We start from the raw sequence: 17,500 nt of genomic DNA on the forward strand, positions 1-17,500 counted from the left end.
GATGCGTAAGATTACAAATAACGTTTGGAGGGAGAGGAGATATAATTACTCTCGGCGTGGCCTCTACTACGCTCAGATGCGCGATAAAAAATCAGAATAAAACGGTGCCTTTATTAATTACGTATTACTTAATCGTTCCTCTTCATAAAGAATTAGAAAGAGAGAAACAGAAAGAGAAAGAAAGAAGAAAAAGAAGAGGGGAGAACGCATCGCTTTTACTATCTCTTTCTCTCTTAAATATGATATAGTCGATGATACACAGATTTACTGTTAAACGATTAGATTATTCGATAGCTTGGTAGAAAAATTAGAATGAGAGAAATAGAAAGAAAAAGAAGAAAAAAAGGAGTAGAAGAAGAATGGAGAACGCATCGCTTTTAATATCTTTTTCCCTTTTAGATATGATATAGTCGATGATATATAAGATTTACTATTAAACGATGAGATTATTCGATACACGCAGACATACGTATACGTATACGCAGCTTATACTCTCTTACGAACGTTCACTTTTACGACGACGACGACGACGACGACGACGACGACGACGACGACGACGACGACGATGACGCTGACGACCCCTGTCGACGATCGCGCAACGATGATACACACGCGACTTTATCTTTCTTTTCCCCTCTTCCTCCCTCCTCCTCCTCCTCCTTCATCCCACTCTATCCTCACGTTAAACACACTCACGTCAAAGTTTCGAAACTTTTGCCCCGAATTAGCCGCGATTGTGTAGCCTCCCAAATATCTCTCGAAACCTACTCGAGAAAGGAGCTCGAGTCGATCGTTTAATTTTAATTTATCGATTCCACATAAAAGTAAATTTCCAAATCTTTCGTGGGATTAAATGGAAAAGAAGAAGAAGAAGGAGGAAAAAAGAAGAAGAAAAAAGAAACAGAAGGAAAAAGATGGTTGATCCGAATTTATTTTGATCAATTTAAATAATTTATTTAATTTAACGAATTCGTATTATCATCGACATATCATTATGATTATTATCATTATCATAATATAAAGGTAAACTTCGACAAAAGTATCGATATAGTCAAAGAAATAATTCTCGACTCTGTTCAACGTCGAATCGCAAAGCTTCTGCCTTATCGGACGATCGATTTATTCGTTATAATATCGATGCCGCCTTTGACATTTATAATTTTGCGTTCGACCTTCGTCGAATCGAGACGACACGACACGACCAATCGAAACGAGTTTTTTGGCGAGTCCTCTACACTTTTTATCCTACGTCGCTTACCTCGAGAGAAAGGATCACTATTTTTCTCTTTTTGATTCTGCGTAAGCAACGACACAAGCACGCACGCGTACGTACCTGTACATATGTACATATGTTGAACGTACATATGTACCGGTAACACAGCCGCTCGTTTTGATTATCTCGTGGACATTTGAGGCGCCTCGATTAATCCGAAGGATCTACCAACGAAGAATTCGATGATTTCAGAACTCGCGTCATCGTTTAACGGGGTACCTGCGATCGATCATTCTCGATCACGAGTTATCTACTTACACTTACGCTCCACGAACGCGAGTTCTATGGTTTTTTTTTTTTTTTTTGTTTTTTATTCTTTATTTTATTTCTTTTGTATATTATTTCTTCTCTTTTATTTTCATGTTTTTTTTTTCTTTCTTTTTGTTTTTGTTTATTTTTTGCTCTTTTTTTTTTTTTTTTTTTGTTACGTCATTATACCCCTCTGTATCATATCTAATCATTGTAAAGAGATATATTGAAAGAAAAGGAAGAAGAACGAAATTATTTCGTCCAACGAACGATTTGTTAATACGATGGCAAAACTGTATCTCTCGTAAGAGAGATTATCGTCGAGAAAAAAAAAAAGCAAGAGGGAGTAGGGGGAAAAATCTCCACGAAAGGTCGACGAGCCGTTTAAAACGAGATGAAGGTTAAGGTAGGAAGAAAGATAGAATGAAAAAAAGAAAAAGGAAAAGAGACTTAGTCGAGGATATAACTTGGAGAAACTCTAAGCTATTCCATACTCGAAGGTTGATCCTCGCTCGAGGCTCATCAAGAAGGGCTCTGGCTCATCGGGATATTAATGCGATATATATATACACACACACACACACACACACACGTATGATAATATTCGTGTATTACGAGTGTTACGTGAGATTGCACGAGAGGGGAAACAGCGTCAACCGTGTGAAAACAAGATATTATTCTCACATTAATTATATCTAACGTTGAATTGAAGGCGAGTCGTGTCGTACGATTTCGATGTCGCAAGATGTATCTTTTATACTTTTTTCGTTTTTTTTTTTCTTTTTTCTTTTTTTTTTTTTTGACTACGATATACATAAATCTCCCGTTAGATCGACCAAATTGAAGTCGTATAATACGACGTTTATTATATCGGCGGGACCTCATTATTTTAATGACAAAAATCATAGACAAGAAGGACATAATATATCTACGATATGTGCGTGTTCGTGTGTGTATCTATCCGTGTATGTTTTATAATCTATTACACTTATCAATCGTCGGACGAATTAACAACTATACTCCTTATATAGATGACAACGATGTTGAGATCGTAGGATTTTTATTTAAATGAAGGTATAAGAGAAAAAAAAAAATGGTAAACCTTTAAGACGGGCTCGTCCGGGATTTGAACCCGGGACCTCTCGCACCCGAAGCGAGAATCATACCCCTAGACCAACGAGCCACCTTGTTTAATCATTTTCTCTAAATGCAGAAATTTTTTAAATTTCCATCGTTATCCTAATCGATAAGAAAACGATCGATCTCTCGGACGATAATATTTAACGATCGGTAGAAAAAGAAATTAGTGCGATTAAATTCGACGAACAATGACAAAGGGAAAAAAGGTTTCTATTTTCCTGATCGCGTAATCTTAGCTCGAGAATTCGTTCGGGAATTTTAATGAGTAGGTAAGGTAAGTAGGTAGGTTGAGTTGGCTGATTGGTTGATTGGTAAATATATAATAGATACGTCTAATTATTCGAGCAGTAATTATTTAAAATATTTTATTATCTCTAACTATCAGGCTAATTATTTAAATTATTCTAATTATTTCAAATATTTCATTATCTCCAATTATGAGGCTATTAGGTTATTGCCTTCAACGAGTAAAAGTTGCCTACACTCGTAAATCGTATATTGACCAAGTTTTGAAACAATGTAAAAAATCCTATTGAGAACATTCTAACGATAATACGATTTATTTCAAACGCGAATAGATCCTACAAGATCTATCAGGATCCTTTCATCACGACGAATGGATCCTGATAGATCCCGAAAGCTCCTCTCGCAGGATCTACTTACGTGGAAGGTGCTGGTGGCGACACCTGCCGGTTTAAAGACGATATTAACGATTTAAACGTCGCGTGCAGCCCGCCATCGACTTGCTCTTTCATGCGATATATCATCTCCCATCTCGAACGGACGGACCCATCGAGATAAAAATGATTGGTATCGTACGCGACGTATGGCTTACAACAAAGTTGAAGCAAAGGTCAGGATGGAACGGATCGCGAAATTACTTTTCATCGAAGCCTTCGTAATTACCTATAAGCTATCCCTTTTGCCTTGTATGCAAAACCGAGTTTGAAATTTTCTTCTTATTCATTTCACTCGACCGACCACCGTGTTTGTTAAAAAGACAACACGAGGTCCTCTTCGTGAGATAAACTCTAACCATCGGAGGGTTACAAAAAAAAAGTGTTTGAAAAAAAAAAAGAAAGAAAATGAAAATGGTAGAAAAGAAAGCAAGAAGAAAAGAAGGAAGTGAAAATAATTCTCGAAGAAAGACACGTTATTTATATACGTATGCCTTACGGTACTCCGATCCATCTAATGACGGTGTCGTATCAAAAACGCGAAAGATTGCGTTAAATTCGAATCTCATTAATTACTACAGTAAACTATTACGATCTAAGATAGTAAGCATTATAATTCGTTTTAATAGCTTCTTCGATCTCGGCCTAACTATCGCAGCCTTTTTCTTCGTTCTTTTTTTTCTTCTCTTTCTTTTTCTTTTTCTTTCTCTTTCTTAATCTACGCGTACCTACTACGCGTCCTTTTTTCCCTTCTTTATACCTAAAAAAAAAAAAAAAAGAAAAAAGGAAAAAGAATAAAAAAATAAATAAAAGAAGGAAAAAAATACCAAACGAACGAATGTACCTCGAGAAAGAACGTTTTACTAGGGGACACTTTTTACTGCACACAGAAATCGAAGGTAAAAATCGACGAAATCTCTCGTATGGACGAACGGTAAAGTCTATAATCGATTGTAAAATAATAAAATTGTGAAATAAGGGACCCTTAATAAGGGAGTTTTAGTATTTAGAAATTTTGTAGTTTTCTACTTTTTCATTTTGTACTTTACGTAGTCCGATAAGATTCTTAAAAAACGTAATTGTAATTTGAAATAATATCTAAATTACGAAGGTAAACTTAAAGTTGCAAATCATTTTTTATATTATTTTATTCGTCGATTTTTATGAGTCGTAATAATAACATATCAATCATTATTTAAAACTATATCTCATAGTTCGTTTTCATGTTTACTTTTTTCTATCTATCTCTTCTGTCTTTCTTTCTTTTTCTCTCTATATGTTCGAAAGAACAAGGTATATATATATATATATATAATTTTTTTTTTTAATCGGTAGCATCGTATATATGTATAGCTAAAATTACCGTTAATATTCTTGGCAATCGGATTATCTTGCCATAAATCGAGAATTTTTTTTCTCCGTCCATATTTATTCGATATTTATAATACATATCTTGCTAATACCGATCGATCGACCATTTCTATATTTATCTTTAGATTATTTCGTTAAGAAACGATTTTCGTTATTTAATTTATTTTCGACAATATTATCAACGAAGGTAATGAAGAAATATTTTTACTAAATATATAAATAAATTCGTTGAAATTTATTTCGGTTCTCTATAGTTCTCTCTTTCTCTTTCTTTTTTTCTTTCTCTCGTTGTTTCGACGAATGACACATTCTCAAAGATTAGAGTCGAGTAAAAGCGTGCGATGAGTCTCGGTTATCGTTTTAATACCTACATTTAGTTAATTACGACTTCACCGCCGTGGGCCAAGTCGCAATGAAACTCACGAACGTCGCTAATTACCACGAAAGCCTATGGGCCTTTCTATCAAGTCGTTTTTAAATTTGATAGTAATTCCGTAACCAAACTATCGTGTAAAAAAAATATATACACACACACACGCACGCACATATATATATATATATATTACACACGAGAATATACATATTAATATGTGTGTCAATTGTATAAATACTTCATATATGTTAAATAGATGTATAATATATCTATAAGAGAATTCCTTTAGATTTATACAAATTTACGATCATTTCTTTCGGGGGAAGAAAGAAAAAAAGATAAAGAAAACAGAAAAAAAAGAAGAGAAAAAACGAACGAAATTGCAAAGCTAACGTTTTCGGTAGCTTTTGAATTGATAATCAAAAATAGTAAACGTTTAAAATTCGTTCGTATAAAGCCCGATATAATAAAGAATCTTTCGAAACACGCAAGCGTCTCTCTCTCTCTCTCTCTCTCTCTCTCTCTCTCTCTCTCTCTCTCTCTGACGACGAAACGAACTCGACTGCTCGTTTGTAATAGATCGAGATACGATTAAGAGGGAAAGAACTGCTTAGCGATTTGTAAGCTGAACGTGAGGACGCGTTTAGGCGAAGAAAGAAAAAGAAAGAAAAAAACAACAAAAAAAAGAGAGAGAGAAAAAAAAGAAAATGGTAGAGATCGTTCGAAATTCGACGATCTTTCTTCTTATCGTCGTGAATTCGAGATAGCGCGAGGTTGCACTTGGAGATATTACCGTCACGGTTCGAAACTTTCAGGGACGCAGAGAAGAGCGACGTAAGGAGCGTGTAATTAGGCGTCTTGGTTCGAATAAGAAACGTCGACGTATGACGTCGATGAAAGAAACTTTTGACTTTATTAAATCCTGACCAACTCAACGCGTTCTTTCGAAAGAAGTCAGTTAGCTTATCGCGTACACGTGTCTCTTTGGAAATTCCAATTTATTTTGATTTCGTCCAACACGAAACTCGTCCACGAAGAAAAAGAAACCAAAAAGAGAGAACGAAAAACGAAGAAGAGAAAAAAAACAGAAACGAAAAGTTTACACTGATGAATTCGTTTAGGAAGAATCAAATCGATTTTGACTCGGCGATAACTAAGACGATAAGACGAACAAAACGTACGACGAAGAAACGCATCACGTTACATAAAAGGACCTTAGGCAAGTCATTCCGTAGCGTATGGAGGTCAAGCGTAATGCTTGCCAACGTACATATGAGACTTTCCCACGTTCCGTCTACCAAAACGTACACCCATGAAATTATTCCCCAACGACGTATCCGCGAGAAACCAATTTCTTCGAGAGAGGACGATGGAGGTTTATTCGTAGGAATAAACTAACCACGTTTCCTACGATCACCGGCGATCAAACAATTTTCTTACGAAATATTTCACGACGTCGGCAAGAAGAAGAAGAAGAAGAAGAAGAAGAAGAAGAAGAAGAAGAAGAAGGGGAAAAGAAAGAAAAAAAAAAGAGAAAAAAGGACAAAAAAATGAAAGCAATAAAAAAGGACAAACTTTTACCAAGTTTCTACATCTATAAGTAATATCGAACGGAAATGTCAACGGGAAAAAAAGTGAAAAATAAAAATGGGGAAAAAACGACGGGGATACATTTTTTAATACATCGATAAATAACGAATGTACTTGTCGCAGAATGTAACGATGAAAAAAAATAGGGGGAGAGAGAGAGAGAGAGAGAGAGAGAGGGAGGGAGGGAGAAAGAGAATCACGGTGATCTAGTCTAGGAACAAAAAAGAAAGAAAAAAAAGAGAAAGAGAAAAAGAAAGAGAAAGAGAAAGAAAAGGATAAAGATCAAGAAGAAGGAGAGAGGGGCAGCGCGACGAGGCCCCTCCCTTCTACCCCCTCTCCTAGCTAAAAGAGAGGATCCCTCCGGTGTGAGGTCCCCCACCAAAGCCACCGAGAGAGGACCTGCGGCCCACCTGTGCCCGCCGAGCGGATGGACCCTGCACGCTTCTCCGACTCGGCACACAGTGTGCCCATAAGGCCCATTCGAGCTATACTTACGAGAACGCGCGCGCGACCGGGAGCGAGCAAGCAAACGAGCGAGCAAGTAAGCAAGCGAACGAACGAACGAACGAAAGAACGAAAGAACGAACGAACGAACGAACGAACGAACGAACGAACGAACGAACGAACAAACGAACGAACGAACGAACGAACGAACGAACGAAAGAAAGAACGAGCGGGACCGCAGAAAATCATCGGAGGTGGGGGCCGATTCAAGAATCGACGTGGACACCCTCGCCTTCCAAAGTCATTCACCTAACGGTCATCGTCGGATCGAGCATCTTCTTCTTCTTCCTCCTTCTCTTCTTATTATTGTTGTTGTTGTTATTATTCTGAACGTCGTGTGTTTTATATATCATTTTTACTTTTCTTCCCTAAGATCGTTTTTACCTTCGTCCGAGGTTCGGGTTTCTTCTTCTTTTTTATTTTATTTCTTTTTTATTTTAATTTTTTTTTCTCCTTCTCTCCTCCATTTTTTCTTTGGTTTTTCTTCTTTTTTTTTTTTTTTTTTTGGTTTCTTTCTTTTTTATCGACGAAAAATACGAGAGAAAAAAAGAAGAGCAAAAAGTCAATAAAGAAAGAAGAGGAGAAGAGTGTGTCAGAGACGGAGTGTAATAGAGGGAGAACTAGAAAAGAAAAAGTAAGAAAAAGAACAAGGGGAAGACTTCGTTCGTTCGTTCGTTCGTTCGTTTGTTCGTTCGGTCTTCTTTGTAATTTCTTTTTTTTTTTCTTTTTTTAACTTCAATTCAATTCAATTTAATTATTTTTTTTTTTTTTTTTTTTTTTTTACTTTTTTTTTACGCATAGAGACCTCCTCTTTTTTTTGTTCGTTCACGTTCTCCAATAGTACAACGGATAAATACAAAATACACTTGTGTAAAGAGTCTCGTCACGTGCTCTCGATTCGGTTGATAACAGTGAATTATCATTGGATATCAGGACAAGGTGGACGCTCAGTGATCGAAGAAAGGAAAGAATCAGAAGACTTCCCTCTCGAAAGTGACTTTTTACGATATTTGGGATCTGTGATTAATTTTTTCTCTCTGTACAGATATATATATATGTATATACACATATATAAAAGTGAGATTAAAGAAGATATATCTACAGTGTAGAAAGAGAGACAGAGATAGAAATAGAAATAGAAATAGACAGAAAGAGAGAGAGAGAGAGAGAGAGAGAGAGAGAGAGAGAGAGAGAGAGAGAGAGAGAGATGGAGTATCATCGATGAGAAGAGCTACGAACTCGAATGCAACAAGGACGCACGTTGAATGTCGTTAACGTCGATGAACTATTAATCATCATCTTCCAAGATCTTCAAGGTACGTGTCGAATGAGGAAATTATCGTTCTGCTTAACAGATAGAAAGAGAGAGAGAGAGAGAGTGAGAGAGTGAGAAAAAGAGAGAGAGCGCGCGAGAGAGAGAGAGAGGTAGAGAGTGAAACGCAAAGAATTCGTAATTTCGTGCGCATCGCGTTCCCGTGTTAACTCCACGAACGACATTGTATAACAACACACGCGTGCCTGACATTTAATTAATCTCGACGCGCGGAGGCGCGCGGAGAACGTTCTCCCTTTTGATCGAGTAGAAAAAAAAAGAAAAAAAAAGCGGGAAAAAAAACAAATAAAGACATATATATATATATGCATAGATATATATATGTATGTATACGTAGATATAGACGTACTTACATAGTGCGGTTCGCGAATCGAGAATGCGACTCCTACGATTATCGATCGTTATCGAAAGAGGGGTGGAAGAGGTGAAAAAGAGGGGAAAAAGAAGGTGACGTTTTTTTCGCACGTCGTTTCGCAATTATTCCTATAGCACTCGGTGATCGCACGTCAACGACTTCGTCAAATACTGACGGGGATGTCTTTGTCTCTGTTAATTCTTCATCATCATCATCATCATCATCATCATCATCATCATTATCATTATCATTATCATCATCATCATTATCATCATCGTCGTCGTTTTCTTTTTCTTTTCGATTCGTGACACGAAGGGAAAAGTCGTCACGGTTCGACAGGATCTCAAACGTTATTATGTACGTTCTCGAAGTAACGAGCCCGATAAGAGACCTTTAAGTCATTTCATCTTTCTCTCTCTCTCTCTGTCTTTCTGTCTTTCTATCTATCTCTATTCGTTAGTCAGAGAGTTCAACTCGCCGCGATCGCGGAGCAATTAGTTAATTCCGCTAGACATCGAGTAGATTCGTATCTATCGATGATCTTAATGATATCGAAAGCGTATGATATTCTCACCGTTCTGAGTAGAAGCAAGAACTTATTACGACGGGAAACGAACGATGAGAAAATATTTAGATGTGTATACATATATATATATTCTCTCTCTCTCTCTCTCTCTCTCTCTTCGCTAATAAAATATGCGTATGTACATACATATATATATATAGATATATGTGTACGTTATGATTTAATTTATTGTATAAAAAAAATGTAAAATAAACGCATATTGGACGATTCATTTTCGGGAATAATAATTATAATAATAAATATAATAATCATCATCATGAAATTAACGAGATATGTATATAGACACTATACGTAATAAACGTAAATTGTACCGACATAGATATAAAAGACACGTGAAAATAGATTTTTCCTTGGCGTTTCTAGTCGAGCATATCGGATCATCGAGAATACATAGAGATAAGCTAGGGTAATAATACGATCGACGAGGCGGCAAGAATAGAATATCGTATAACTGCATCGTTTGCGGTGCGAAGGCCGCGCGCGGCACCACGCGTTGCGGAACGTTCGTTTCGTTCTTTCATTTTACGAAAGAACGGAAGTCGCTCTCCGCGAACTGGATCACGCGCCGTTTTACGAAGATGAGAGATTATGATATACATATATATTTATATATATATATATATATTTATGTACGTATATATATATATACACATACGAAAAATGTGAGCTCGTAATTATTATCCGTTTAAACAATAAATCAAACGCGATCATTTTCGTTTCTTTTTACTTCTTTCTTTTTTTTTTAATTTTCATCGTCCGAGATAAGCGTCGACGAGATTTTTATTTTTTTAAGTAGACAAAACAAAAGAAACGTAATGAAACGTTATTTCGAAGTATAAAAAATATAAATATCCTATTAGAATCGATTTATATTCCTGGTGACTTATTCGTGGCAAAGGATTTAAGACGTAAGTACTTAGTTATGTTGGCCGTCGGCAAGGTTTAAATGCTCTGGGGAAACAGGCGTAATATACACTCTGCTTAGCGGCACTTTCGTTCTTTATCATTATACGATTGTCCCTGATAATTAAGGTTTTCCTTGACGGATCGAGCACGTATATGTGTGTGTGTGTGTGTGTGTGTGAAATAGAGGACGAGAGTGGGGGGAATAAAAAGCTAAAAAAAAGAAGAAGGAAAAAATGGAAGGAAAAAAAAAGAAGAAGAAGAAGAGAAGGAAGAGGAAGAAAAAAATGACCTGCCGTGTTGGGCAAGGCCCAAAAAAAGATGTATAGAGGTTATTTTTTTTCTCTCGTCTTATTTTCACTAAAACCAAGTAAATGGAAAAAAGAGAGGTCGTCGCGACGATAGTTATTTTTCGTCAATAATAAAAAGTCGAATGCCCTTCGTATGGATTACGCAAGAAGTTCGCTTGGAATCTTCTCTCTCTCTTTCTCTCTCTTTCTCTCTCTCTCTCTCTTACAGTACTTTTTTCCATTGATGCCGTAACAATGCGTACGCATGTTTTCACGAGTATCTTTCCTCTATTTTTTTTCCTTTCATAATTCTTTTTTTACCCTCATCGTTGGGAAAAGAGGAAGAAAAAGGAAAAAAAACGACGAAGGTAAAGGATCGTGGCACCATCAGTCGGGAAAGATGTTGCGAGTTCGTCACCCCCCATCGTAAAAAAAAAAGAGAAAGAAACAGACAGAGAGAGAGAGAGAGAGAGAGAGAGAGAGAGAGAGAGAGGGAGAGAGAGAGAGAGAAGAAGGAAAAAAAAGAACAAAAAAGGGAAAAAAAGGTGATTCGACGGTAACCAATTCGAAAAAAAAACTTGGAAGCCTTGTACTTGGTCGTTTCTCGATTTTCGTGACCTTTCCCAAAAGTAATAATAAGATACCTATTTTTTAGTACAGTAAAACGACTAAAAAGCCCGATAGAATCTCGACGCTCGTAAACATTACGTATTAGATAAAAAGAAGAAAAAAAAAAGCTGTCTTCAAACGGAAAGCTTTTTTATTATTATTATTTTTTTTTTCTTTTCTTCCATTCTCGTTTTTCTTCTCTTTCTCTTTCTCTGTCTGTCTTTCTAACTGTCTTTCTCTTCCTCTCTCTTTCTTTTCTCTGTAAGTTACGACCTTTAATCGCCGCGATTAAAGTGCGCCTCTCATTACGTCTCCTTCGGCTCGACTCGAAGTTATTTTAAGAAACGACACGACGAGCAAGGAATCCTTCATCCGGAATCGTTGTGCAATACTCATCGAGTTACAATCTTAGACGACGAAGACGACGACGACGACGAAGACAATGATTAGAGGACTCCTCGCGCGGATGTTGGGGATTCGCGGAAAAGGAATAAATAAAAAATCATTTTGGGTCGAGTCGGAGTGTAAAATCGATCGAATTCGGATGTTTTGAATTATTGTCGAGAATGAAGAAGAAGGAAAAGACCAAGAAAAAGAAGTAAAAGAACAAGAAGAACAAGTAGAAGAAGAAGAAGAAGAAGAAGAAAAAGAAGAAGAAGTAGAAGGCTTCGAGGGACGTTGAACCTGAGAGGTTCTTGGCGTTGCGAGATCGTCAATCAACGCGATTCTTTCCGTCGACGTGAAGAAACAGAAAGAAAGAAAGAGAGAGAGAGAGAGAGAGAGAGAGAAAGAGAGATGGATAGATAGAAAGAGAGAGAAGAAGCGAGGGTGTTGGGGGCTGTTTTATCGAGAAGGTCAACGCGAGAAAGGAGGACGAGAGGCATATCTTCGATATGATTCCCTTTGAACGTTAGAAAATAAGCTGCCGTGATCGTTAGCATCCAGTTGCTGATCGAGAAAGAGAGACAGAGAGAGAGAGAGAGAGAGAGAGAGAGATAGAAAGAGTGAGAAAGAGAGAGAAAAAGAGATGACTGCAAGCCGACAGCCAGAAGTCGCTACGATTCTCACGGCTCTCTACTAAGCAAGGATCGCGCAACGACGACGTCGATGATCCTCGGTGATCTTGACGATGATCGCCGGTGTCGGCGTCGTCGCGATCCGTTCTCGACGATAATCGAGAACGCTTATTACCGAGAGCGCGCGCGCGCCTTTAACGAAGGCCGAGACCAAGCGGCGAATCGATCCTTCGGCCGATTTCAAACGCTTTGACGTACTTTCGAATTAACGTAATAAGAAGAACGGTATGCTTGCTTAGAGAGAAGGAGAAAGATTATAAAAATAATCCAAAGAACGTTTCTATCATTCTTCGTTTTGTGTATCCTCTGTTCGTTTACTCGTATTACATCGATCTGTCTTGTTTCTTTCTCTTTCCTCTTTGTACATGTTCTTCTATTCCGTTCGGTTGATTTTTTTGATCTCCTTTCTCGTTTTCCGTTTCTTTTGTGTGGTTTTTATTTTTGTTTGCTTTGTTTTTTTTTCTTTTTTTCTTTTTTCTTTTTTCTTTTTTTTTTTTTTTTTTTTTTTTTTAATGGGTAAACAGGATATCAATTTTGAGAAATTATTTGTTTGAAGGTATAGATCGTTCGTTCGATCGAAAGTGCAACGATGATATATTATGGAGAGAAATAGAAAGAGAAAGAGAGACAGAGAGAGAAATCGAAAAGTTTTCGATCGAAATCGAGCGAATCGAGAGAACGATTTCGAGGAAGGCGAGACGATCGAACCGCAGCGATTACCACATCATCGGTTTTTCGCGATGTGAACTCGAAAACGTTCACAAGTCCGTGACAGTGTTCCGTTACGAAAATCTCGGTAAATGAGAGGGCGGAAGGAAGAGAGAGAGAGAGAGAGAGAGAGAGAGAGAGAGAGAGAGAGAGAGAGAGAGAGAGAGAGAGAGAGAGAGAGAGAACAATAAGAGAAAACGTAACATACGTAGACAACATACGTACGTAAAGGGAATGATCGATCGATCGAACAGATCTATTGTCGATGATTTCAAAGTATATCGAGTAGGAGAATAATAGAAACTATATGAAAGTCGTTCGTTCGTCTGTCCTCGTCGTCGTAGTTACATAGTGTTTCGTGTTCGAAGGCGGATAAATAAAATAGAAAGAAAGAAAAGGAAAAAAAAAAGAAAGAAAGAAAATAATCGAAGGCGGAATTAAAAGTATACGCGTAGGAACGGCGTTTCTGGTACGAAACTATGCTCGGCTTCGTTCGGCTCAACTCGAACGAGAAGTGTCAACGACTGTGGGGTGTAGGTCAGGAGAGAGAGACTCCGTTGATCAAACATTCGATGTCTCTTCCATTAGCTAAGATTTACTTTCCCATTTAGCGACAGTCCGTCATGTATGAAAGTCGTCGAAAGAGAGCCTACGAGGGAACGTAACGTACTCGCACGTACGTACCTATCTATCTCTACATGCGTATATGCATACTTAGTGTGTGTGTGTGTGTGTGTGTGTGTGTGTGTGTGTGTGTTGTGTGTTAGTATGTGTACGTACATAGACAAGATACGTATACTTCGGGCCAAACACGTATGTGGGTCATCACTATTGTCCCATATTTCTTAACAATCTTAACTTTTGACATTCGCCCGTTGAACGCCGAATGGAGATCAAAAGAAGACCGTTTACAAAAAGAGACAGAGAGATAATAGAATTTTAAATTTTTCAAATGAAAAGAACCAATACCGATAACTAAAATCTCGTGGAAAATAACGGAAGTGAGAAAAAATAAAGAGAGACGAGGAAAGAAATGAAGAAAGGAAGAAAGAAAGGAAGATAATTGTTAAACGATTAATAAAACGTGTAAAACACGTATATTAATAATAATGTAATAATTGGACATGAAAATATGATAAACGATTCCTCGGATAGAAGATCTGATACTGTCTCGTAAAAAATTTATAACGTTGCTTATAAATTTCTAATGTAATGTTAAATTCTAAATCAAGGTAAAATCGTCGATGTGTGAAAACGAGGTTCGAGAATAAATCGAGTTGCGTTTTCTGGACGGGCGATCGAAAGAAGGCGAAAAGAAGTTATCGGTGCAACCTAGAGAGAACAGAGAAGAGACAGATAGACATATATATATATATAGAGAGAGAGAGAGAGGGAGAGAGAAAAGAAAAGAAAAAAGAAAAGAGTGGGGAAAAAATGGAGAAAGAAAGAAAGAAAAAAAAAAGCAACGGTGCACAAGAGTTTTCCGCTCGTTGAACGTAACACGCACCGCTTTGCCACGATTCAGCGATTCGCGCGCGCCAAGCGCAAAGCGCTCCGAGTATTGCGCAATCAAGACTCTTCTCTTTCTCAATCGTGCGCGATCATGGTGTCTATTCGGTTTCTAATAGCGACCGATAAAATTTGTCACTTCGAAAGTTTATTAGAAGAATTATAATTAATCCGTTCGAGTGACTTATTTAACGAAATTGATCACAGAAAGAAAATGTTTTTCTTTTCTTTTTCTTTTTCTTTTTTTTTTTTTTTTTCTTTTGGTTTTTCGTAGACAAATTTTTTCCGATCGGAAACATTCTACGATTCGTCGAAATTGTTCAGAAATCTTGTAATTAAAATTATCGATTACACAATCATATTGATTATATTGGCAAATATAAGAAAAAAAAAAAACAAGAATAAGAATTAACCTTGACGATTATTACGAAAAAAGACGATAGAAAAAATACGAGATAAAAAAGAGAGAGAGAGAGAGAGAGAGGGAGAGAAAATAAATAGAAAAAAGAAAACAAAAACAAAAAGATTAGAAAGTCTTAGAACGATATATCGTAGCTCAGTACTCTCGAAGGTTTTAACTCGAAAGGAATCACGCTCTTCCGAGCGTCCCGTTGTTTGAATAAAGTGAAAAAATAAACACTTTAGTTTCTACAAATAAGTCGCATAAAAGCGTCCGTCCACTCTTTCATAATTCTCCAATGTTTGTACATTTATATTCGATCGTTTGTGTTTTCGTGCGCGTCTTCGCGTGCGTCTCTCTTTCCCTGTATATGTGGGTGTGTGTATATATGTATATATATATGTACGTGTGTGACTGGGTGTATGAACTGGGATCATGAACTCGAACGAAATGGCAAATGATGATAAAAGTCCTTCTTCTTTTGTTACAGATGAATCAGCAATGCAAGGTGTGCGGCGAACCCGCGGCTGGCTTCCACTTTGGCGCGTTCACCTGCGAGGGCTGCAAGGTGAGTCTCTTCTCACGAGATCAAGACAAAAAAAATAAATAATAATAATAATAATAATGATAATAATAAAAAAAAAATACAGAAGAGTAGAAAGAGACAGAGAGTGAAAGAGAGCGAAAGAGATAGACAGAGAGAGAGAGAGAAAGAGAGAGAGAGAGATTAGCTCGTACAAATTCGCATTGAGTTTTCCTCGCTCGTTCCTAATTCTCCCCACCATTCTAAACCAGCAGCAGTTACTCGCAAACGACGTCGTCGTTCTTTCCCGTGATTTCGCAAAACACCAGCACTACGGCGATCGCTTTCACGACCCGTTCCGTGGCCGAGGTTAAAAGCGTTTGGCCAAGCATGCGTGTCAATCAAGCACGGGGGCCACCTGTCTCGATCGATTAGAACTGATTAGAAACCTATCGAGAATTCGATCGTCAAATAAATTTTTTCGTTTCGTTTAATTTTTCTCGTTGTTACATTACATTTGATCGATCGATCGATCAAAATTGATTTCATTTCGATCTATTTTAATCGTTCGATTTATTTCCATCCAGGTCTTTCTATAATCCCATTTGTTTTTCCTACGTTTTTCTCCCATCTTTCTTCTCATTTATTTTCTTTCACTTTATTTCATTCTATTACATTTATTTATTTATTTATTTATTTATTTATTTATTTATCGCTTCATTTCCTTCGCGCGCGTTTTATGAAAACTCGATTAACAGACGAATTTATTTATATATTTTTTCCCCCTTTCTTTTCGCGTTTAATCGCAATGAATTTAATTTCGTTAGAAAGGCGAATCATCGGTGTCTGACTTGACTGTAATCTTTCTTTGCTAATCTCTAAAGCGGGGCACGGATCGCGAGTTCTAACTCGAGCGTAAAGCGCGCGATCCTACGTGCAATGGAGGGAGAAAGACAGAGTGAGATAGAGAAAGAGAGAGACAGAGAGAGAGAGAGAGAGAGGAAGAGAGAGGAGAAGGGAGAACTGACATGCTACGGTGGGCCTGAAAACGAAAATAACGAAACGAAACAATGTCGAGCTGACGTAACCGTGAACTAGGGCGGAAACAATTGTGGCGGACAAGTGCGAAGCGCCGGAAGCATCGCCTCGAGAGACTCGAACGAAATCGAGAAACGGGTGCACGTGCGCTCGCATCTCTCAGGGCCATGTTTTCTCACCGTCAATTTTATTTATTTATTTATTCTTTTTTTCTCTTTCGTTTCGTCTCGTTTCGTTTCATTCATTTCCTTTCTTTTTTTACCCCATATTTCTTTCTCGTCTCTCTTCATTTTGAATCGATCGCATCGCAACGAGTATCCCGAGCCCGATTCGTATAAATCTAAAAAAAAAATCTTTATAATTTTTTATCGATCGAAGATAACAGAAATATATATATATATATATATTCTTTAAAGAGTATTGAATATCGCGAAGATTAAAAAGAAAAAAAAAAAAAGTTTACAAAAAAGAAATTTGCGAAAAGAAATGAAAATACAAAAGAAATATTCTATTAAGTAATAAACTATGGAACGACTTTAATATGTAATTTAATATTCTTCAGATCGTATTTATTAAAATGTTGCTCGTATACTTAAGAAAAAAAAAAAAAAATAATGATAATAAGATGATAAAGTTTAGAATAATCGAGGATTGCTCACCGCTAATCTATTAATAATATCTATATACGTATAAACAATATCGTTAATCTAAAATATATGAGTTAAGTAAAAAAAAAAAAGAAAAAGAAAAAGAAAAAGAAAAAGAATCGTTATCATCGTATCAAGTAAAGTCGCGCAACTTCAAAGGAGGACCCGTTTGCATAATCCTCCAACGTGCACTGTTCTAGCGAGGTTGATGGAAGAGAGCACGTAATAACGGTAGCATTTTCTCGATTGTGTCATCGCTCCTGAAACGTCGTACTTACACCCCTCTTCTAAGCCCTTCTAAACATTTACACGAACGTATAATACATTACTACTACTATTACTACTA

At 37.1% G+C, this 17,500-nt stretch overlaps 1 protein-coding gene, 1 long non-coding RNA gene and 1 other non-coding gene across 6 annotated transcripts in view; 1 reads left to right on the forward strand and 2 right to left on the reverse strand.

Moving 5' to 3' along the window:
- LOC122634245 overlaps positions 1-17,500 on the reverse strand; it is a 226,712-nt gene that overhangs the window by 201,785 nt on the left and 7,427 nt on the right. The gene's annotated exons all lie outside the window — the stretch shown is intronic.
- Positions 1-17,500, forward strand: part of LOC122634241 (knirps-related protein-like) — a 70,561-nt gene that overhangs the window by 49,786 nt on the left and 3,275 nt on the right. The window contains exons 1-2 of one of the 3 annotated variants that reach the window (XM_043822983.1): positions 8,363-8,493; positions 15,437-15,514. In XM_043822983.1, coding sequence (XP_043678918.1) covers positions 15,437-15,514 — 78 coding nt within the window. In that variant the 5' untranslated portion in view covers positions 8,363-8,493. Of the gene's footprint in view, positions 1-8,362; positions 8,494-13,454; positions 13,714-15,436; positions 15,515-17,500 lie in introns of those variants that run through there. The other 2 variants (XM_043822985.1, XM_043822984.1) reach the window with 2 other exon arrangements.
- Positions 2,634-2,705, reverse strand: Trnap-cgg. Its single transcript has one exon. It is a non-coding gene; the product is annotated as a tRNA-Pro (tRNA).

Source organism: Vespula pensylvanica, chromosome 14 (genome assembly GCF_014466175.1).
Source record: "Vespula pensylvanica isolate Volc-1 chromosome 14, ASM1446617v1, whole genome shotgun sequence".
NCBI classification, from domain to species: domain Eukaryota; kingdom Metazoa; phylum Arthropoda; class Insecta; order Hymenoptera; family Vespidae; genus Vespula; species Vespula pensylvanica.